Source organism: Trichoderma evansii, assembly GCF_050947405.1.
Source record: "Trichoderma evansii strain SZMC 28006 chromosome Unknown GGI43scaffold_17, whole genome shotgun sequence".
Lineage (NCBI taxonomy): Eukaryota > Fungi > Ascomycota > Sordariomycetes > Hypocreales > Hypocreaceae > Trichoderma > Trichoderma evansii.
Window position 1 is genome coordinate 62,900 of NW_028145189.1, and position 22,844 is coordinate 85,743.

The following is a 22,844-nucleotide window of genomic DNA, read 5'->3' on the forward strand; positions in this document are numbered from 1 at the left end:
AGGGCCTTTACCAAGCCCAGCACCCTCCGATGGAGGCGTAGGCGGAAGTCATCTTACGGCTATTGATGGTACCCGAGCGAGCCCTACAACGCCAGAGCCCCTTGAATCACAAACGATGCTTGCTGGCTACACTGAGATCGAAACAAGCAATAAGCCTTCTCGTCAACGCCCTAGGAAACCGCGGCTACGCAGACAGAGCAAACATAGCCAGGGCCATCCCCAGGATCAAACCTCTTCAGCTACTGTTGAAGACTTTTTGCGGTCAAAAAGGTCTTCCAGACGAGATTTCGGATGTACGCTGTGGCATCTAGATGGCAAGGGCACGGCACGTTCAGTAGAGCAAGGGAGATAGGTCACATTCAGGGGATTCAGAGTCTGAGTGACAGTCGACTGGAGGCATACCCGCTAACCTGGCAGGGCTGGGGGCAGCGGGCAGCCTTTCAGGAAAACTGGCTACCGGCACGTCGTGAATATGTGTCTTTTGGCATGGTCGTTAATCCGACAGGGTCGGAGGCAGCGGCGTAGTCACAAAGAGTGCACTTTCTCGATACCGCGCTGGTTCCAGAGGCATGGTCGTTATCCTGGCAGGGCTGGGTGCAGCGGCGAAGTCTCGGATAGCTTATGAACTGATTCCCCACTCCTGATACGAAGATGGAGGCCAAATGTTATTTCACGTTGATAGTATTCCAGAGCGATCTTGTATATATTGATTTGTTTATAGTTGGTATGGGTGCTTGTTCATGACTTATGCCTCCGCCATCTCTCTTTCCACTGTTGAGACTTTTAGCTCCTTTATTACATGTCTAATTAAAGCTGGAGCGATAGGTTAAAACCGCTGGCTTTGATAATACTCTATAATTTACTAACCTTTAATAGTATCTCAAAATAAGCTGTGGCGTAGATGGAGATTGGCTCGGAAGGAGCAAATGTGAAGCCGTGCAAGCCTGGGCCCACAGGGAGCTTGGACCACATCTCGGTGCCTGCCGACATCATCGTGGAGCAACTCAATTTCCACACATCATTAAACTACTAAGGTATATCAGGTAAGGTCAGTCTCGCATAGTAATTACTAGCTGAAAATACTCACAGTCATGATGTACTGTATAAAAAATATTTGCGTTTAAGGATTATCCGGCTTGAAAATTATTTTCTGCTGGTTAGTATCATGAAAAAGAAAAGGGTAGCTGAATGAAAGTACAAGTATTATGGACTTGAATATGTGCATGTAGTCCGGGAGGAAGGCTCGTAAAGTAGTGGTCACTTGGTAAAAGATGATCTCTTGATATACGGCCAACGCGCAGCGCTCTCTCTGGTCTTGGGCTGAAGATCTAATGAGTCTCAGGGGTGCGAATAATAGGAACTGTGGCAGGGAAATGGGTAAAGCGGTCGCTGGCTGGTAGAGAGAGATGCCAACCATATAAGACCTTCGGAATCCTATAGGCCTAGTGAGTCGACAAATGCTATTGAACAGTCACGAATTGATTGGTGCGTTTTGCTGACATGCTGCCTTGGGAGGGAGCGGGGGTGCCTCAAGGCTGAATAGCTACATGTATCCAAGGAATGATGAACCCGGCGAGTTTTGCTTCAATGACAGCTGGTTGCTAAACTCGAGCTGATCATATGTAAACTTCCTTCCATGGAAGCTATAGCTCATGTTCTACATTTGAGATTAAAGATTTATACTGCGCACCCATGTCCAATCCAAACAACTACAGCGTCGGTTGGATCTGCGCTATAACGACAGAATACGTTGCTGCCCAGGCATTTCTGCAAGAAAGGCATGATGGGCCCAAGCATGTATCCGTTCACGATAATAATAATTATACGCTGGGCAGGATTGGAATGCACAATGTTGTTATTGCTGTCCTGCCCAATGGCGAATATGGATTGTCGTCCGCGGCGAGCGTGGCAAGAGACATGCTACACAGTTTCCCCAATATTAGAATTGGCCTCATGGTGGGAATTGGTGGCGGTGCCCCCAGCGTGAAGCATGACATTCGCCTTGGTGATGTTGTTGTCGGTATTAAACCTGGACAGAGCGGAGTCATCCAATATGACTTTGGAAAGGCTATTCAAAACCAAGACTTCCAAGAGGTGGGATTCTTGAACCAGCCACCAACGCTGCTGCGGGCAGCTGTTAGTGGCCTAGTGGCACAACACGAGCTTTGTGGGAACCAACTGGAAGACGCTATTGACGGCGCATTGAATATACATCAAAGACTACGAAAGAGAGGTTATAAGCGACCTGAAGCAACTACTGATAGACTCTACCAGTCGCAATTCGTCCATCCTCTAAATGATGAGAGTGGCTGTGCGATAACTTGTGGTGATGATCCATCACGCCTTGTCGAGCGGCGAGAACGGGATGATGAAGAGGACGGCGATATTGTAATGATACACCATGGTCTAATCGCTTCAGCCAATACCCTTATGAAGGATGCTGTAATTCGAGATGAACTTGTAGCAAAGAAGGGAGTTCTTTGCTTTGAAATGGAAGCTGCAGGGTTAATGAATCATTTCCCGTGTTTGGTTATTCGCGGCATCTGTGATTATTCAGACTCACACAAGAACAAGGAGTGGCAAGGTTATGCAGCGATGGCAGCTGCAGCGTATGCAAGAGACCTCCTCCTCCAAATAGCTCCAAATAAGATTGAAGCTGAAGAAAAGATTAGTGATATTTTATCTGGTAAGGTTGAGATTATAAAGTGTTAGAATAGCGTGTATTTATTAATCTTGTCTATCCAGGTATTCATAAACTTACAGAAGAATATCGGGATATTGCAATAGAGCAGCTCCAAATTCACAAGGATCAAGTCAAGGAAAGACTTTCTAAAGAAGAACAAGAGGTTCATCAACTATTCCGTCTCAGTAGCAGCAAAGATACGACATATGAATGGTACAAAGACCAAGTTGAAGAAAGGATCGAGGGCACATGTCTATGGTTGCTACAGCATAAACACTTCCAAAAATGGCTGAAACAGGATGAGTCTGGACCTCTGCTAATCACAGCAGTTCCCGGTTGTGGAAAATCAGTCTTGGCCAAATATCTTATTGACCATGGCCTGCCACAATCAGCAACTACCAGCATCTGTTACTTCTTCTTCAAAGACCAGGATCAAAATACTTCTCGACAAGCGCTTTGCGCATTGATTCATCAGCTTATATCTCAAAAGCCGTCTCTGGTTAAGTATGCCATACCACAGTTTCGCAAAAATGGGGGGAATTTAATCAACTCCACAAAGTCACTTTGGGACATTCTACAGAGCATTATAAAAGATGCTGAAGCAGGATCTACGATTTTAGTCCTTGATGCTCTGGACGAGTGTGACGAATCCGAATTAACAGACTTGATTCGGAAGTTGGAGAGTCAATTCCACAGCCATCAGTCAAGCAAACTAAAACTTCTTTTAACATGCCGTCCATATAGGCAAATTGTGTCCAAGTTTCATAGCCTATCAATGAACTTTCCAAATATTCATATACCCGGCGAGGAAGAGTCAGAAGCTATTAGCCAGGAGGTAGATTCTGTCATTACACACCGAATCAATCAATTACCTCTACCCCCCAAAATAAGGGACTACCTGGAGGAAAAACTGCGAGAGATTCCACACCGTACCTACCTATGGGTGCATCTTATATTTGGTTATATACAGCAAGGAGATTTTAAACAAACGTCACAAAGAGCTAAATCTTTAATTCAATCGCTCCCAAGGAATGTTAATGAGGCACATGAGCAGATTCTGAATAGGTCCAAGTAAGAGTAGGAATATGTAGTTCGGAAGGCCTTGAGCATTATTTTAGCTGCCATTCGACCACTAACACTCTCGGAAATGAATATTGCGATGAGTATAGATGATACAACACAAGAGAACACAACAGAAACTCTTCACAATCTTGATTTAGAGGATGAAACTGACTTTAAGTTACGCCTGAGGTCCTGGTGTGGGCTCTTCATCTCGATCTACCATGGCAGAATTTACTTACTCCATCAGACTGCTCGCGAATTTCTCCTTGCTGATTCAACGTCTCATACATTATTAGGACGGCAATGGCATCACTCCATTACTACCCGCCAAGCACATGATGTTCTTGCAAAGCTTTGCATTCTCTATCTGAACTTGGTCAATTATAATGTTATTCCGACGACTACAAACAAGACTGGAGAAACGATTTATTTCACCAATGATGCCCCATTTTATGGAATACGCGGCTAAGTACTGGACAGCTCACTTCCGCCAAGCTCATATTATTGATAGTGATGCTATCATACCTGCAACACTAGAGATTTGCAACCCCAGTTCCAATATATTTTCAGCATGGTCCAAGATTTATCAGGTACTCAGCGAAAGTGAGAATTGTCCCCATGCTCGTGAAAATACTACGGACCTTATAATTGCATCATGTTTTGGCCTTCACGCTATTGTGAAGTTGCTTGTTGATAAGACAGCCAATATTGGGGTGGAGGATATATATGGCTGGACACCGTTAGCATGGGCTGCCTCGGGAGGACATGTGTCAACTGTTAAGCTACTACTTGAGAAAGGAGCTGACATTGAGGCGAAGGGTAATAGTGGCAACACGTCATTATCAATAGCTATTATATACGGGCAGGAGGCCGTTATTAAACTACTAATTGAGAGAGGGGCTGATATTGAGGCAGAGGATGCTGAGGGCAAAACGCCATTATCAATAGCTATTTTGCTCAGGTATGAGACAGCCGTTGAGCTACTAATTGAGCAAGGAGCCGATATTGAGGCAGAGGATAATGAGGGCCAAACTCCATTAATAATAGCTACTGAGGAAGGATATGAGGCTATTGTTGAGCTATTGATTGAGAAAGGAGCTGGTATTGAGGTAAAGAATATTAGTGGCGAAACGCCGCTATTAATAGCTACTAAGAACTGGTACAAGGCAATTATTGAACTACTAGTTACAAAAGGAGCTGATATTAGGGCGAAGGATGATGATGGCCAAACGCCGCTCTCAATAGCTTCTGAAAGGGGGCGTGAGGATATTATTCAGCTGCTAGTTACAGAGGGAGCAGCTGTTCCTGTCGACTCCTGAAATGCGAATGCTATGGGACACGAGCACTTTAGTGTTGCTCTTCTCACTTTTGAGCGTACATCTTTTCAGCTAGGGTGGACTCAGCTATGCCGTCTCTTGCAGTGGCTGGTTCAGACATATACGTAAGCATAAACCAAGCCAATAATTCTAGCGATAGCTCTACTACATATAGCTGAAAGATTTTGGTAGCAACATCGATAGATAATGCCATATTCTGTATACATATACTCCCCAATCAGTCTGAGGTTGGGCAACCGCAAAAAGTTGGCATTTCTTTCAAGATTAGATCCTATGAATGTACCATCTGTATCCAGCATCTGCCTTTGAAAGTGCGTCTGCTTTCCATAGGTTTGTAAGTCTTTGGGCTCGGGCCGTCGCCTTCACTCTATTGGACCAAGGCGACCTCCCGCCTTAGTAAGATATAAATCCTCCCGATGCCTCTGTCGTAGTAAGCCAATGAACTACCCCTGTATCACGCTTGGAGCACCGTAAACCTGGATCTTGCACATCAGACCTCACCCTCAGAATGTTGGTGATTACCTATCGAGATTTAGTGAGTGTCGTCCAAACAGGAATTCATGAACATTCACGATGTGATTCCTGTCTCTACCGTGTTTAAGCGAGAATTGTATGATGAAATGGTGTCTTGATGGTATGGCTCTAATGCGTTGGTGGCGAAAAGCTAGCAATGTTTGCTAGACATACGCTCTTCGCAGAGAGCTATTTCATCTATGGTCTCTAATTAATGCCAGACAGGTCGCCGATTTTGTAGACATATGTAGGATTGGGATCATCTAGCAGAAAATTTAGAGTAGAGTGTCTTACGAGAAAGCAGCGAGTAGCACTGAAGTCGTCTATAAAAAGCCCATCCTCCCCCCCTTCTATCAAGATCTTTCTATACCCATCCTTTCACCTATTCGCCTCTTATATTAAACAACCACCATGAAGTTCCATTTGGCTTATTTGGCTATCCTAGCCAGTGCGGTCTTCGCTCTTGAATCTTGTATAGATCGGGTAATATTTACAAGCTTGGAGCACATGTTGGGTGATGGCATATATACTGAAAAGTTTCTGAATTTAGGGCGGGCAATGTAATCCAGTATTTGACGTGGAAGAAGATCCAAATGTTAATCCAGCACTTCTTTGTTGTCAGGGGCATGAGTGTATCAACCGCCGGTGCGTGTAAGTTACTCTATCTTTCATATATACAAGGGCTTGATTACTGGTAGCATGTTGACATTGTTAGAAAATCTGCATAATAGATTAGCTATATATTATATATATATATAGGTTATATAGGTGACCTATGTTAAGCTTGTCGCACCAGTCGCTGAAAACTATTTAGGCGAGCTGTATCAGGACCTAAATATGCTAATATAACCACCTTCATATGCGCGCACTGGTGTGGATGTATCGGATGAGTAGGCTGGGTGTTGTTGGCGGCGGACATCATGTGAGGATAAAAAACGGACCCGTTGGTTACCTCACGAGTTATTATCCTCTTTATTCGTCACACATGTTAGGCGACTGCGCCCTATAATTAGATGTCACTGGCAGACGTTGGGTGTTACAATGTGCGGTTGCACAAAGACAGCGCATTGGAAGGATCATTCAAAATGCCTTGTATTATTACAGAAGCAGAAAATGCCGTGTTGTGGCGAGGTTATATACACACCAGACCCGCTGCTGGGACATAACTGAGCAATAGGTTATCTCATCTACATGAGCCTCTTCTTGAGCATCCGATCATTGCTCTCTCGGCAGGAACACGAGCCAATTGATCTTTCACACATCACGCCTCTCCCTTGGAATCCAGATGATGAGGGGATATGAAGATGCGCGATGTGAGTCTAGGCTCTGCCGCGTTTAAGCGACAATGAAATAGTGAAATGGTCTCTTAACGGTAAATGAAATTATGGCAACTGGCTGTATGATATATGTACGGCTGGCATCATCCAGCGGGGAAATGAATATAGGGCAGAAGATAGGCCTCACAACAAAGTACGCTGCCAGCATTGAATTCATCTATAAAAGCCTGCGACCATCCTTACACAAACATCCCTCTATATCCCTTTACCTAATCTAATAATCATTTATCATATACATTTAGCAACCATGAAGCTCAATCTGGCATATCTAATCATTCTCGCTGGTGCGGCTCTCGTTCAGGGAGAAAGTCCGGTTCAGGAAGGGATTCCAAGAGAGAGCGAGAAAGATTGCGCCAGCCACGTAAGATTTACAAGTCTTAATCAAGCTGATACCGTTCGTAATGGTATTGATAATAGTATATATGCTAATAAGTTTGGGAATTTGGAGAGAGTTATGTGAAAAGCGTCAGTGTTGCCAGCCATGGTCGTGTTTGAAGTGGAAGGAAACCATCTCCGAGGGCCCTGTGAAATCTGAGATACGCCACTAAGTGCCGTGTAAGTTGTCTCCTTTACTGCGGTTGACAATAGCGACTTCTGTCTTAAAAACACTGTGCACCTAACAGTGCACCTTTTATTTATCGCTAGAAATACTCTATAAAAATAATATAAATTTAAACTAATTAAATCTTTATTTCTTATTTATATACCCACTTTTTAATATCTTAGCTTTTTTAAACACAGTGTATATAAAAGTATTTATATTATATACTGATATTACAGCTGCCGGAGCTGATTTTTGCAGCCGATTTTTACAGCTGATTTTTACAGCCGATTTTTGCAGCCGATTTTTACAGCTAATTTTTACAGCTAATTTTCACAGCTGCCGCAGCTGATTTTTTATAGCTGATTTTTATAGTAATTATAATAAAAGGGGATATTTAGTATTTATATTATAGTGTTTTTTATGTATATAGTATAATTTATACTATACTAACCCCTGTAAGGGTGTTTTTGTTTCAATTATTTTAATTGGCCAGCTGCAAGGTGTTATTATAGTAAGAAAAAGTTTTGAGACAGAAGTTATTATAGTCCAGAAGTTATTATAGTCAACCGTATTTACAGTATGTGTATGGGATCACCAGTCAGTAGCACGCTAACATTACCAAAAATCCTAGTTCAGAATGCCTTGGGAATAACAGCTACCTACTTCTGCAGGAAAAGCCATTTAGTTATTGTATAGAGTCTTTATTAGAGTTTGAGCTTCGCTAGTCTTTAGTGGATTAAATATAAAATTTAATTACACAGGATATAACCCAAGCTTCTTGAAATGTATAAATCTTAAATATCTAGGGCTCAGCTTATCGCTCGGGTCATCGCCTTTGCTTTATTGACCTTGTGCGACCTACTCCGTACCGCCTTAGTAAGACGTGAGACTCCTGTTTCAGTAAGCCAAGGTGAACCACTGCTGTCTTTACGTGAGTATCAGATGATGAAATGGTGTCTTAATAGTACGGCTGACAACCTGTACTACACAAGTTACGCTTTTAGCAGAGCACTGTTTCATCTGTAGCTTCTAATTGGTACTAGACAGGTCGCCAATGTCGTAGACACGTGTAAGACTGGGATCGTCAAGCCGGGAAATGCAGAGGACAGAACATCTTACGACAAAGCTAGAGTCGTCTATAAAAGCCCACTTTCCTCTCTTTCACTAATATCTTGCTGCAGCCTTTTACTTGTCGGCATAATCATATCATCAAACTCTCATATTAAGCAACCATGGAGCTGGATCAAATTTATGCAATTATTCTAGCCAAGGCCGCTGTCTCTGCGGAGGAAAATATCTCTGCTCAAGAAGAAAATTATTTATCCCTTGTAAGACTTACAAGCCTGGATTAGATGTTATTGGCAAGATCCTTCATACTAATATATTTGGGAACTTAGCTCGAACTCCACCGAGATTATGATCAATGTTCCGACCAATTAACAGGCTATCCCGGAAGATTCGCTGTAAGTTATCTTCTATATATGCAGGACCTAATCACTAACAGTCTCTCGGCATTTTAGCCAATGTAGGACCTGGAACGGGCACTTGCTTTTTGAAGAGAAAGCCCTTGGCCGTTGTATGGAGTTCTCTTCTGGAGTTTAAGCTCGGCCGGCCTTGGGTGGATTAAATGTAACATATAATTATATACGGTATAATACAAGCTTCTTGAGCTACATAAATCTTAGCTTACCGCTCGGGCCGTCACCTTGCCTCTATTGACCTCATGCGACCTCTCCCAGGTCTCTCTGTTTTAGGGGAATCGCCTCCCTTGCGCCGTATTAGTAAATGGCAGCATGGAGAGCAAGTTCAACGAGGGTTTTTGGTCTACGATGGGATTCCTGGCTCTGCCGTGCCTAGTGGAGAATTGGATAATATAATATTGTCTTAGTAAGTTTCATAAGCCCCAAGATGAAATTATAGCAACCTTTGCTAGAAAGCTGGCCAATGCCCTGGAGACATATATAGATCTGAGATCGCTTAGCTAGGAAATGCAGAGCAGGAAGTCTTACGAAAGAGTAAGCTGGCAGCATCGGTACCATCTATAAAAAGCCTAAGTACTTCAGCCTCTTCCACAGATGTATATCTACATGCCTTCGCCTAGTTTCTAATTATACCATCAAGCTCTCATATTACGCAACCATGAAGTTTCATATCACTTATTTAATCATACTGGCCATTGCAGCTCTCGCTCAGGAAAAATGCACATAGTAAGAGTTACAAATCTGACGCAGATAGTACAAGTAATAATAGTATGGATACTAATAAATTTGGGAATTTAGGGCGGGAGCTGCACTTCTTCAATTGACTGTTGCCTTTCGATGGGGAAATGGGTTCGGTGTAATTAATTTGTCTGTAAAATAAGTTATTATCCTCTCTAAATGCAAGGGCCTAATGGCACGTAGCATGCTGAAATTGTCGGAAATTCTAGAAACCTCAACACGATCATGATGATCCTCACCTTCACGACTAACGAGCACCTTGTACTGGAGGAGAAAGCCCTTGGCCGTCGAATGGAGTTCTCTATTAGAGTCTAAGCTCGGCCGGTCTTTGGTGTATTCAATAGTATATTCATGGTGTAGCTTTTGCGCTATGATATTACCTAGGTATATTGATTTTGCGACTTACAGCAGCAATGCAATAGCACAAGAGTCCCTGAAAATTGACTCCGACTATAATCGTTAACGTGACCAACCGTGATACTCGTTTCGCTTGCTATTCTATTAGTCGCATAAATATAATGCAAATGCATATATGTGAATTTTAGTATTGAATCATTTAATAGCAATAGAGTGCATATCAAGCATATTATGTGTTTGCGCATTCCAAGGACGTCCAAAGGTTGAACTTGGCAAAGTCCAGCTAGCTAGAATTTGGCAAGGCTGATCTACGCTATCCGCGTAAAAGTGGACTTACATAAGCAGATTCAAGCTCTGCCGACTGAAGCGCATCTTTAGCGACACCAACTTTCAGATGAACGTCTCTTGAACAACATCGCCAAGGCTCACAAATAAACACCAAAATTTACTTTTTATTTCATTCATATCCCATACACAAGAATTACAAAACGGTTTCAAAAAGAAAAGAGGGAAAACGAAAATAGAAACCCATTGCACATCTCATGAGCCTCCAAAAACCACACCAGCAACCATGAAACCAACATCTCAATATCTGCGACCTCTCGCCCTCAAGCATCTCACCACACAATCACACATCCCCTCTCAAACACCAAACACTCGCTTCTTCTTCGCCTCAGCCTCTTCTACAGCCAAAGCCCCTAACCCCCCCTCTCGCTCAACACCATCAAAATCCACCCCAAGAACAAACTTCACCCAAAACAAAAAACCAATTCTCAGAGACACCATCCGCCGCTTCATCCCCGAAGAAGCAAAGAAATTCGTCCGCCCAGACGGCACCCTCTGCACCACCCCCGAGACCGCCGACTTCTTTCTCAAGCACAACATTGAGCCCGACAACGGCGCCGCCCGCAGGTTCACCGCGGGTCCCGCCATCCAGAACGCAGCAAAGGCCTACAACGCCGTCACGGCCTTTAGCCCGCGACACATTATCCACCCGCATGACCTGCGCTTCTTTGATCCTAGGGGACACCCGCTGGCGGCTGCGAGGCGTGAAAAGTATCTGCGCAAGTCGCGCGATGAGCCGCTCTGGATCATGGTGACGAGCGCTGGCGCGGCATCAACGGTGGTGCGGGTGCAGACGCAGAGGCGGCTGAAGAGTGCCATCTATCGCTACCTGGAAGATCTCGGGTTTCCGAATGGTATCGGAGAGCACAAGGAGATCAGGGGCACGGTCTGGGTCACACTTTACGATCCCGTCAAGGCCTCAAAGCTGCGTCCAGAGCCGTTTGCCGAAGCGATTGCGAGGGCTCTCAAGAGTCGGTGCAGCCAGCCTTTCAGATGACGCATGTTTTGATAATTCAATCACCTGAGTCTAATCACTCTATTTCATCTCCATTCTACAGCCTTGATTTTTTCGTAAACAGATCAGCCAGCTGTGCTGTTTCTCTTGATATTTGTGTATATGTATATATGTAATCATCTTCGACGTCAGTCGTCTTACAAAAATGATATCGTCGAGCTCAAGCTCAAATCGCACATGGAAAGCGATTTCACATAAAAATGGAAATAAAAATAAAGCCAAAATCATGGACAAGTTGACTTCTCCAGCGCATCTCATCAAACTGCATCCTCTTTTTGCCAGCCATGGCAAAAGCTAACCCCCTTTTCACCCCATATCTCTTGTCCGCCGACAACTAGGATATCTCAAACCTCATTTGCAAAACTGGACACAAAAAGCTATCAAACGCTCTCCTCCAACGCCGGTGCATGCTCTTAGTCGTCCCCCTAAATCTCCCAGAAAGAGAAGGGGTCGAGGTGAACAGAGAGTTGACATGAAAGGAAATAAGAATAAGAATAAGAAATTGTTAGTGAAGAGTGCTACAGAGAGCTTGTCTTGTCCAAAAAGGCGTCGCCTGCCCCTTCACCTTCTTCTTCTGTCGAGTAAGCGACATATTTCCCCTTACCCTTGACATCTCCCGTCATCGTTAGTCCAAGCTTGCTTTCCTTCATACTCCGTCGGCTGACAGGCCGCTTATTGGCCGCCCTCCTTGGAGTTGCCGTGCCCTTGCGGCTCTTTGGTCGATCTGATCTGGCAGCATCAAGGGGAGATCCTATTCTCAACTCTTCGCCTGATGAATTTCGCCTCGTCGTCGGCGCCGTGGAGCTACTCTTCATGTCTCGCATCTCTTTGACCACATCTGCAAAGCTTTCTTCCAGAGTCTTCATCCGAGCAAGAACCAACCTTCCCATCCTATCACGATCTGCCGTGTCAGCTCCTCCAGCATCTCGAAGTCGGCTATCCTTCATCAGAGCCAGTGCCATTTGCGTCTGGAAACTGCCCGCTAAGCCAGCGTTAATGTCTCCGACAAAAGGAAGATTCGTGTTATCAGACAAAATGCTTAGGTCGGCGGACGACAATCTTCGAACACTACGATCGCGGTTTCTTGGATCAAGGCCCATAACAGCCGACCTGTTCAAATTGCTAGTGCTCGACAGTCCCTGTGAAGGCATAGTGGAGCGGGTATTGAGGGTTGGCGGAGAGAACATCGATCGCCGAGGGGGGCTGCGGACGCCAGAGGGCATCTCTCCAGTATTTCCACCTCGGCTTGTTGTAACCGCTGGTCTTTTAGGTGGCGAAGCTGATGCAGAGCTTTCGGGTGGGTGGTCCATTTCGCCAGGATTGAAAAGTATGGTGTTTGTGGACAGTGTGCGATTGTGTCCTACACGTCGCCGAGGCTTATTGGAAGAGTTTCCTTTGTCTGATGAGCTGTGAGATGAAGTTATGGCCGCCGACTGTGCCCCAGTAGGAGTCGTTGTGAAATAATCGTCTGTCTCACTGGCGAGAGCATTGGCCCTTCTGGGACCGCGAGGATCTGTATTTGTGCCAAGTTCGTCTTCATATTCGTCATTTGTGACTAGCTCATCATCTCCGTCAGCGTCGGTGTGGTCTTTGTACTCGGGTGTCAGGTGGGCGAAGCGAGGGTCCATCATCATGCGGTAGCCCCTGTACGAAGCTCCTCCACCATTGGACGCTAGATCCGCTGGATCACTGACGATGGATCTGATATCGGATATCTGTCTGGAATTTGATCGCAGATCCCAGCCCATGCTCATCCTCCTCTGCCATTCGGGCACAGCTCTACTGTCCGATGGTGGCCAGTTGGGACCTCCTGCGTCCTGATCATTGCGATCCATCCAATTTCGGATCGCAGTTTTTGTCTTGCGTCTTTCGTGTCGTCTTTGCGCTTTCGTAGCATCAGGCATGCGCAAGAATAGCTCGTCAAGAGCCCTGTCCTTTTGGTATCCTGCTACAGACTCCTCGCGCACCCGCATGCTCGGGCTGAAAATGTTCGTCCTGCTGGTCATGTCTCCAAACGAAATCGCCCGTGTCCGATTTCTTCCTGGATTCTCTACCAGATCCGTAGGCTCATACATAGACGGCGCCAACCAGAATCTTTCATACAAGTAGATACAGAACAGCAAAGGGCAGTGAGTTACTTTGATGATTATGCGGTTGAGCAAAACAAAATGGCGAAGGGGCATGCAGTAACGCAGAGGCATGAGCAGCCACGCAAAAATGTTGCTGGGAGCAATATATGAGAACAACGCGTCGTTTTTCACCATGGAGATGGTGTTGACAGCAAAGAGGAACCTATAAACAACAGCATCAGCTAAGGGTGCATTTATAGATTTTACGAGAGTGATTGAATGCATACTGATGCTCTTCGTTGGCGTTGGACGCAATGGCCATGAAGGAGTTTGTCAAAACGGTGATGAGAATTGTCCTGGGTAAAGAGTTAACAAGGTTCAATATTGTCGCTAGATTCATTCTTGCTGGGAGACATACACAATCAAAAAGTGACAAATGATGAGGAAAAAACATAGCAATGCTCGTGCAAGCCAGTTGTACGATGGCCATCTATTCTGATGTTAGTTTTGAAAGCTCTTGGCGTTTTATGCCGAAAACAAGGAGAAAAGAAGGGGGGTCGTACACATCCCAAGCGGCGGGTGTAAAGCCCATAAGAATCTGGAATATCTTGTAGGCAACTTCGGCACCATTACTAGAGGTGGTAGACGAGGTGAAAAAGACAAAGAAGCCGCTACACACGATAAGAATCAAGATACAGACGGCTGCCAAGTCAACAGCCATCAGCCGAAACGCAATCAGTAGCTGAGAAAAGTACTGATAGTGGTCCAGGACGCTGAAGATGCGAGGCAATAACAGGATGGCATTTGCGGCCAACACATCAAAGGCCATTGCGTTCCAGTGATGAGGGTCAGCGAGAAAGACACCATAGACACGCATACAGTAATAGGCAATAAGCAGCACCAGGATGCCCAAGTCAAAGATATTCCAAAAGCTCATGAGGTACAGGGCAAAGCCTTGTTCATTGAAGCCCACGAGCTCATCGAGCATGAAACCGGCACTCCAGAACCAAAAAACCAGTTCTAAGCCAGTGATTTGCGCAGATCGTTTAGCCAAGACGGCCAAGAAGAGCCCAATCAGGACAGCAAGGGACAGCGTAGACAAGAAAGATCTATATCGTGGCACGCGGAGACGAGACAACTTCAGCAAGGATGCTTGTCTAGGATCGTATAACATCACAGTTCTCCTGCCTGGGGGGACGGCAAAATTTCCCGGCTTGGGAGGCAGAGAGCCCAAGAGAGGGGTCCTATCATCAACTTTGGGCTGGCTATTGTAGCGAGAATAGGGGCTTGAAGGCGATTCCCGGTGCAAGCTATCGGCAGAAGAATAGAAAGAAATGGCACCATTCCAGATAGCCTCAAGCTGCTGGACCACAACGGGATGGGCAAGGAAATGCTTGGCCGAGGCCCGAATGGCAACCTCCAGAGTCGATGTCCGCGACGCTACGAGGGGGTTGTTCTTGGACTTGCTGCTGGAACTGCCAGCCGTCATGGGAGGCGCTTGTGCTCCTGGCATGCCCTGGAGAGGATAAAAGTCGTAGGCCAATGCATCAATCAACTCGCGAGTGGAGTACTCTTTGAGCATCTTCAGGGCTAGCAGTTCACAGACCTTGGCTCTTGTATTGCTAGTTCCAGCATTGGCGGCATACAGCTGGCCTTCCTTGGTGAACTGGAGACAGTTTGCCATGAGGGCGTAAATCGTTGCTCGGGAGAAGTGCTGGTTTCGAATCTGCTGCTGCATCGGCTTGACAAGGAATTGAGAGACCTGGGGAGACCGTAGCTGGTCCCAAGTAAGCGTTGTCTCAGTACGAGAGCTCACGATGATTCGGATAGCATGAGTTAAGCTATAGACTGGAAGAGCATCTAGAGAGAGTAAAAGAAAGGTGGCGTATAAGTCAGCTAGTCGGCCTTGGATATACTTGTTGAAGGCTCATGAAGTCAGAGGTGAGCCCGAATATCATACCGAGGTGTGAGGAGGAGAAGAGCGGAAGAATAGGCAGAGTATTGCGTCTCCGAGGCTGGCGTTCTTCTTCTCCGTCGTCATCATCATCTTCTTCATCGTGCCCTCGAAGTCCTTCGGGAGGCATATCGGTCGTGTAAGCACGACGGCGACGAGTGTTGTTAGTGCTATTGCTGTTGCTGTTGCTATTATTGTTGTTGCTATCATCGAAACGGCCCAGGTCGTTTCTGCTATTATTATTATTGCTGTTGTTGTGATCGAGACCCTCATCTTCGTCCTCGTCATCGTCGTCTGCTTCTGTGAAATCCGCCGTGGCATGGGCTCGATGGACGGGGAATGGTCGTAGTGGCGTGATAGTAGACGGCGAGATGCTGTCATGTCGAGCAGAAACAACACGGCGAGGAGGAGCCGGTCGAGGGCGTCGCGGGGCTATGGAGGACATCTTCGGGGCCTGCCTGAGCTGAGTCCTCTCGTTATCTATGCCGGAGTCGAAGTTGCGGCGGTGCGGCTGGGAGACCCGTCACTGTCAGCACAGCTTGGCCGGACACGCCATTAGGACTGAAAGGGAGAAGGGCGGAGGTTCGAGAGAGGAGGCGACAAGCGGCTCTCGCCTTCGCGAGTTGGGGCGGAGAGGAAAGAAGAAGGCAATAAAGAAGAGGCGAGGAGGGATCGCGAGCGCCAGGATGGGCAGGGCAGCTGTTGCTCCTTCTACTATAATCGTCTACTGCTATGCTACTGGGTTGGGAGCTTAACCCACAGCGGAGCGCAAGAGGGCTCAGCAGGCCTGTAATAACGAGCTGGATGGCGGCGACAGGGGTCTTCCCCAGCTGCTTGTAGCTAGCTCGTAGCGGTCGGGACGGCCAAAGCCACTAAAATGAGCTCAATCCAAGCTCCAGCTCTTGTTGATTCCCATCAAGGGCCTCGCTAGAACATTGATCATCCATGCTTGACCCATATCAGCAATAGCAGATCCTCGTCCCCAACAGAACAGAATGCAAAGCACATTGACGAGATCGTGAGGGAGCCGCAGCGTCGCCTGTGCGGTAGAGCCAGAAAATCGACTCCAATGACATCGAACCGTCGGCTGTCGTGCTTTGGCCTCGTGCCGTTACTAGTGGCGTTGCATTGCTGCTCCGTATTATCGGTCACGGTTTGGCTCTGGCTTTTTACTTTTTCTCTTTTTTTTCCTCGTCCAGCCTGACCGTTTCTTTAGTCTGACCCGCAAGGGAGGGCCACCACGGGATTCTCAAAGCTTGGGCGGTAATGGAGTCGCTGATCCATTCCGCTGCGGGCCAGGCTTCTTGTTCGATTGTCTTGTCTCTTCTTTGGAGCGCCATCTCGTCGAGATTCACGACGTCGTTGCTCTCTGCCATGCATGTTTGCATGACGCTGCATGGACATATGTGCATAGATTAGCAGCAGCAGCGCTGCTCTGAAAATCATGAGATCAGCAACGCATTGCCGTTTTCTGGGGTGGCACAAAAGTCCCTGCATTGCCTTTGCAGCGACATGATTGATTGATCGCCGGCTCCCTATGGAGCAATGCACCCTTGGCTCTGCTGATGATTTTCGTGCTCTCTGGTCTGGCCACAAATGCCGTGCAGCCAGCACCAGCCAACAAGAGGCGGCATAGGCTGGATCTAGCCACACACGAAGGACGCATGACACCAGCGAGCCCGTCAAGGTGGGCTCCCACATGCCAGACAAGTGCCGCCCATTGGGGGAGCCGTTTTGGGTCGATGCTACTGAGAAGGGGACGCTATTCGAGCTATAACCTGTCGTCTTTGGATGTTTACGCTGTGGCTTGAGTTAGTTGTTGGCTTATTAGGTCTGGCTTGAGCCTAGCCCGGCTGATGGGGCGAATCCTTTGCTACCAGTAACATTATATGCAGTGCCATCCTTTCATCCTCAAGGTGTCGTGACCAAGACTCTCTGCGCTCTGCCGGAAGAGATCGCCGGCTCGATGCGAAAATGGCCTCTGCGCAAGAGGACTAGGTAGCTTGCAGTTAGATTCCAACGCTGTGATAAGCCGTTGCGGGCTGATACGCTTAGTGCTATGTAGCTTCATTGTTTATTTGCAATAGTCCAGCGGTCATGACTCTACTGCAGTTGGAATGGAGTATGGAGCGCAAATCAATAGGAATACCGGAGAAAGGAAAAAAGGATACAGAGCATAGACATTAGTGGCGGCATTGAGTCCATTGCTAACATCCGGCATCAACTACGGAAGCGATCTCCAAGCCGGCTATTGTTATACAATATCTTACATTCTTCGCCATGCCTTCTAGCAGTGGCTGCAAAGCCAATTTCGCCTCATTAGCCGATTGGTACTTCGGATCTATAGACAGCGTTGCGTTACAATATAGGCAAGTTTGTAAATGCATATAATTTCTGGATTGATTTCGATGGCATGCTTAAGCAAGAATTTAAGAGCTTCTTACATCGAGTTTACCCGACTTCCACAAAGTGTATTTCGGACGAGTTGATAATATTGAAGAAAGATTTAAAATCATCTTTCAAGTGTGTAATGATGGTACTGTAAAAGATTTCTCGCTCATAGGTATGGACATCTCGTCGCTCTATACTAGGTATTGGGCTCTACCATATATAGTTCACGATGAGGATTTAGGAATTTGATACCCGCTAATGAAGTATTGCGAAAGACGAATGACTGTCTTGAGAGCCCAACAGATGAGTAGGTAGTCATTGCTTTTATGTATTATGACGGCTCTTTCTACTCAACTTGATTCATTTCATACATAGAACCACTATCTATACCTATATGCTGAATATGCTTTTTATATATACACTCGTTAGTTATACCAGAAACTTTACCGATGTTAAGATCCACCGTCGAATTGTATTCCATGATTATGAGATTTCAGTAGGACACCTTTCTTCCTTCTTTATACTGGGAGAAAGACAAATATTTATAGGATAGAGAAAAGGAATCAAGGAGCTGGCTTCAGGACATGGTGAGGCTATTCAAAAGTCAATTAAAGAATACCATTAAAATAAATCGTTAAATGAGAGTATTGGTAAGGCTGGTCTCTCAAAGCATTACAAGAATCTTCATCTCATCGAACCCGAACAACACATATAATATGTCCGTCTCATTGGTGCTCAGTAGTAACAGTGGGACACCATCCATCCAATCTCAATTGCGCAAATAGGCCCAGTTCTGTCGATCCATCCTCCTCGGCGGGCTTTTCTTTGAGCTTCTTAAGCAATTCGTCGATATACTGGCCTGCTGAAGAAAGGTGAAGTACGTGAGCGATAGCGCGACGGAGAGCCAGAAATCGAGGCTCCGGAGGGTCAATTGGTTTGCCATCTGCTTCTGTATAGAATGTTCGAGTGACGGGGAGCTCTTTTCTCATTGTTGAAGGCACAAAAGTGTCGATCTTGTACGTGTGCGGAGGATCGTTTGGCCCATCAAGTTGCGTAAAGTAGAACTCGAATTCGCTAAACATGTGATGGTAATTTTTGGTGAGGGTCATGGCATTCCGCGGCTTGCCAACGCACTCATTGATTAAATCCTGCACGCCATGGTCGAATATGTTGAGTATCTCCAGCGTGAGCTTTTTGGTCCGGCTCTGTTTCTCGAATGTCTCATTTAGCCTTGTTGTTTACCAAATCTGCAGACTGTACTCTGTATGTAAGAACGAGCCCATAATTGAAGCCTTACCAATTCAGAGGGGCTTGATCCAATCTCGGCGAGAGAGTGGGGAAGAATCGGCGCTGCCTCCAGATGGAGGAAATGGTTGCCGCCTTGGAACAGCGACCTCCCCTCATCGTCTGTGGCTTCATCGGCGTATTGCTTGTGCCGTGAAACTGCTTCATCGAAATCAAACGCCTGCGTGATTATACACCGATGGCGATCTCGGGTCAGACAATCCTCGCGAGGATCTGTGATTAGATCTGGCACGGCGGGCTGGGACATTAGAGTGGGCAGGGGTGCCCGTCTCGCAGAGGCCTTGACTAATAAGAGAGACACTACATGTTAGTAATAGTATATACAGGCGGCATATATATATACATGAGTGCGCATGTGCAGTATATATCGTAGTATAAACATATAAGTGTAAAAGAGTGTCAGGATGAATTGAAAGTAAAGAACAAAACCATGTCGCACGCGGTAAGTAAAAGTTATCCACCAAGAAGTCTGCAAAGGCAGAGATCTTCAACCAGAGTGTAGCAGCCTGCTCCTTATCGTCCAGATTAATCCGGCCTTGACCGTCGATTGAGAGCTCCAGCGCCTGGTAAAAGGTCTGCAAGAAGTGGATTCGCGACTCCTCGGAGCGGGCGTATTCATAGGTGAAGCGGATCAGCAGATGGCGTTTATATCTCGAGCCGTCACGCTTCCTTTTACTGTAGCGATCAATGATGCGGTAGAACTTGAGCCTTGCCAGGGCTTTCTCATCGGCATCCAGCGGCTCGTGCGAAGTGTTTAGCACGGCCGCTAGGAATCGCTGGTGCTGCTGGAGAGACTCGGACGTCATCTCTGCTTCTTGTCTTTCACTCTGTACTAGGCCTAGTATATATATTTCTTGGGGGGCTGAACATGTATTTCTGCGATGGAGAGAGAGATAAAATGGTACTAGCTGTGCTCCCACCAGATGGAGGGGATGATCTTTTTTTTGGCCAAGGTTGTGTGGTGGTAGAATTGAAGGAACGAGGGATTGCCAAAGTCGGCGCCGTGACGCCGGCAACTGCCATCAGGTGCATTGGCAATGCAGCTGACGTAAGGACAATGCCACCAAACACCGTCATTGCATGAAATTCAGGCCACGCAGCCTGAATTTGCTCGAATCTCTGCTGTTTGGCGTCTGAGGGGAAGTAGACTATAGTAGATGTAAGTATTCATTACGCAGCTGCCCTGCGTTGTGGTCCTAGATTTCCTAAGTGCCGTATGCCGTTTACAGGTAGATGCTCCTAGGTAGAAGTTTTAGAAATGTTAAATAGCTGCAGCTATGTAAGGAAATAAATAGATGTCGAAGAAAGAGATCTTATCAATCTAGGTACTCAAGTACCTATGCTCATTGTACAATCAGCTGCAGTCCGAACCCGCTGCTCTCATTCATGAGATAGTATCAGGCAGCTATCGCCATTGTATAGTCTTTGTCTATTGCTTTTTAGCTCTCTTAGCGAAATTATATAAGCCACCAGCTACTTTCACGAGTGGAAGCTATTACGCACTAATGAATGTTTAGTATGCTCATCATTCTGACTATTTGCCCAAATGCTCAACATCGGTGTTGGTGCCGAGTTCTCAGCATCAGCCTCCAAATTTTCATGTTTGAGGACATATGTACCATCCTGCAGCGAAAGATATGCTATCATATAGCGATTTGGGTACTATAATGTTAATTAGCGAAGAGTCTACAGCGTCCATATTCGAGTGTCTCAGCCTCAGGCAACATTGGTCTTATTAAATCAGGATACAGCCTACATTAGCTACATTGGTGGACCTTTTCGCTGCTTGCTATTGAGTATTTTTGGGCAGAGGACGCCGAAACGGTGCAATTGCAATTGTGGATGCTCTCTCATTGTTTCACAAACTATGCCAAGTGTGTCGAGGAAGATTGAGAGTTCAAAACTAAAACTATACGCCAATTTACAATACTACTTTACAAGCCATTGTTAGCAGGGTTATGTACGCTGAGCCGCAGAGATTTATAGATTGAGATGTTTTTTGAGAGTCCCACTTAATAAAAGTAAACTCACTGGCTGTGGGGGTGTCTACAAATATGGTGATGCCGGAAAAGCAGATTATCGTCGTGATACTCAGCAGTTGGTCTGCAAGTATAACAACCATTGAAAGGGCTATTCTGGGAATCCAGCTGGGTGTTCTGACATAAGTAACCACCTAATAGATTCAAGCTAGAAGCGTGCCATTGCTTAACCGAGAGCCCGGAGAGAGCCGGAGTTTGAAGCGGCTAGAGGATGGAATCGTTGATCATCTTTCCCTTTCCAAGAAAACAATGCAGAAATGGCCTATTTTAGTCTGATGCAGTCTTTGCTGGTTTACTACAGTAGGTACGAAGTACGAGATGATATTGCTACTAGTAGGTAAGTAGCAGATGCTGCAGTACCAGCGACAACTTACGAGTACATTAGTTTTTGGAGAATTGCACCATCCACATCCACTGGATGCAGCGATGAAGCTTGCTCTGATCCCTGTTGCAGCAGCGCTATGCTAGCGGTGCTTAGCTCCTGGCTGAAGAATAGCGGTGTGATGATGCATGAGAGAAGAGAGGGGGGAAAAACTCGTCTGCTCGCTAACATTACTAGGTGCCCATCCTCGATGCCAGGCGTCCGGCGTACTGAACGCTGAATTAGTTCAACAGTGGCAATTTTTGATTGCGCTTGTGCTGCTAGCAGCAGTATTTTCATCGAATTTGTGGGTTGTGATCTTGTTCGCTCCCGGCTCGGCCTGAGTTGCGAATGACGGATGGATCGTGTTTAGCGACCTATGAAGTGCAGCACAGCATGCGTGAGTTGGCAACGCCGGGGAAACCCTCCCGTCTCCATACAGCGAATGAAGAGCCCAAGTCCTGCTGCCTAACAATGAGAAGCGTCTTGGAGGGGCATCTTGTGCTACTCGGTGAAATGAGATGCCCTCCAAGAGCTCGAGGAGGTCCAAAGATTGAGCCACAGCACTCTCTGATTTGCTCCGGCAGCCGCTGCCACGAAATTGGTGGCTGTCGCTCTAAAATCCCACCAGTGATTTTGCCTACCTATCTAGGCGCTAGGCAGGGTAAGAGGCGTCTTCTGGCGGTTCTCCTACTGTACTTCGTAGGTGGTGGCTGGAGCTCAGTGCTCCCGCCAGCTCGCGCCACAGGAGGTGGCAAGGATCCACCCTGGTCGTCCCGTGTGGGGCGGATCTTCCCTCTAAGAGCGCCGGCGTTTATTGTACTTGGCCTCTGCTTTCCAGCAGCAATTTGCTGATGGCAGTACTTGTGAAGAGCAGGGCTAATAAGACATGATTGCAGATCTTGGCCAAGAGGATGGACAGATATCCCATGGATTCTTCGCTGTGTATACAGTAGTGCTATGACTAGCAGTATATAGCGTGCTGACAAGATCTGTTTACAGAGGCAGATACCTTGAGATTGTGTGTGGGGGTGGATTTTGACAGGTGCTCGTAGCCAAAGTTTGAAAATCTTACAGAGACACACTAGATGAAGGGAGTCGATGGTTTTACAGACGCCATTCTAAAAGAAGAAAGAAACAAAGTCAGAGAAGAGACACGAATTATGAGATGAGACGCAGGGTCCAAGTTGAGAGCTTCTAATACGGGAAGTTGAGCGCTAAGAAGCATGACGTCTGTTGATGATATTTTATATTAATCTTATACCAATGCCAACTCTGTAGGGAATGTGGTCATCGCCAGATGGACGGCGCTG

The 22,844-nt window shown here is 46.3% G+C and overlaps 7 protein-coding genes across 7 annotated transcripts; 4 read left to right on the forward strand and 3 right to left on the reverse strand.

The window, feature by feature from the left end:
• The first annotated feature begins 1,588 nt into the window (after window positions 1-1,588).
• On the forward strand, window positions 1,589-3,945 carry GGI43DRAFT_113062 (nucleoside phosphorylase domain-containing protein). The gene is made up of 2 exons (XM_083198937.1): window positions 1,589-2,686; window positions 2,746-3,945. The coding sequence occupies exons 1-2, from the start codon at window positions 1,693-1,695 to the stop codon at window positions 3,756-3,758; spliced, it is 2,007 nt and encodes a 668-aa protein (XP_083058233.1). The 5' UTR covers window positions 1,589-1,692; the 3' UTR covers window positions 3,759-3,945.
• A 2,637-nt stretch (window positions 3,946-6,582) lies between these two features.
• GGI43DRAFT_410747 (uncharacterized protein) lies at window positions 6,583-7,572 on the forward strand. Its single transcript, XM_083206651.1, has one exon. The coding sequence runs from the start codon at window positions 7,180-7,182 to the stop codon at window positions 7,390-7,392; it is 213 nt and encodes a 70-aa protein (XP_083058234.1). The 5' UTR covers window positions 6,583-7,179; the 3' UTR covers window positions 7,393-7,572.
• Window positions 7,573-9,368: 1,796 nt separating this feature from the next.
• Window positions 9,369-10,304, reverse strand: GGI43DRAFT_410749 (uncharacterized protein). The gene is made up of 2 exons (XM_083206652.1): window positions 9,935-10,304; window positions 9,369-9,826 (listed from the first exon to the last, which is right to left on the reverse strand). The coding sequence occupies exon 1, from the start codon at window positions 10,295-10,297 to the stop codon at window positions 10,076-10,078; it is 222 nt and encodes a 73-aa protein (XP_083058235.1). The 5' UTR covers window positions 10,298-10,304; the 3' UTR covers window positions 9,369-9,826; window positions 9,935-10,075.
• Window positions 10,305-10,451: 147 nt separating this feature from the next.
• Window positions 10,452-11,414, forward strand: GGI43DRAFT_113200 (uncharacterized protein). The gene has a single exon (XM_083198939.1). The coding sequence runs from the start codon at window positions 10,624-10,626 to the stop codon at window positions 11,392-11,394; it is 771 nt and encodes a 256-aa protein (XP_083058236.1). The 5' UTR covers window positions 10,452-10,623; the 3' UTR covers window positions 11,395-11,414.
• A 386-nt stretch (window positions 11,415-11,800) lies between these two features.
• Window positions 11,801-16,231, reverse strand: GGI43DRAFT_428931 (ion transporter). Its single transcript, XM_083209035.1, has 5 exons — window positions 15,442-16,231; window positions 14,045-15,341; window positions 13,900-13,971; window positions 13,769-13,837; window positions 11,801-13,704 (listed from the first exon to the last, which is right to left on the reverse strand). Exons 1-5 carry the CDS (start codon window positions 15,878-15,880, stop codon window positions 11,931-11,933), a joined length of 3,651 nt encoding a protein of 1,216 aa, XP_083058237.1. The 5' UTR covers window positions 15,881-16,231; the 3' UTR covers window positions 11,801-11,930.
• A 2,183-nt stretch (window positions 16,232-18,414) lies between these two features.
• GGI43DRAFT_410757 (uncharacterized protein) lies at window positions 18,415-20,094 on the reverse strand. The gene is made up of 3 exons (XM_083206653.1): window positions 19,475-20,094; window positions 19,124-19,416; window positions 18,415-19,031 (listed from the first exon to the last, which is right to left on the reverse strand). Exons 1-3 carry the CDS (start codon window positions 19,935-19,937, stop codon window positions 18,552-18,554), a joined length of 1,236 nt encoding a protein of 411 aa, XP_083058238.1. The 5' UTR covers window positions 19,938-20,094; the 3' UTR covers window positions 18,415-18,551.
• Window positions 20,095-21,415, forward strand: GGI43DRAFT_410758 (uncharacterized protein). Its single transcript, XM_083206654.1, has 3 exons — window positions 20,095-20,793; window positions 20,888-21,063; window positions 21,163-21,415. Exons 1-3 carry the CDS (start codon window positions 20,641-20,643, stop codon window positions 21,254-21,256), a joined length of 423 nt encoding a protein of 140 aa, XP_083058239.1. The 5' UTR covers window positions 20,095-20,640; the 3' UTR covers window positions 21,257-21,415.
• The last annotated feature ends 1,429 nt before the right edge of the window (window positions 21,416-22,844 follow it).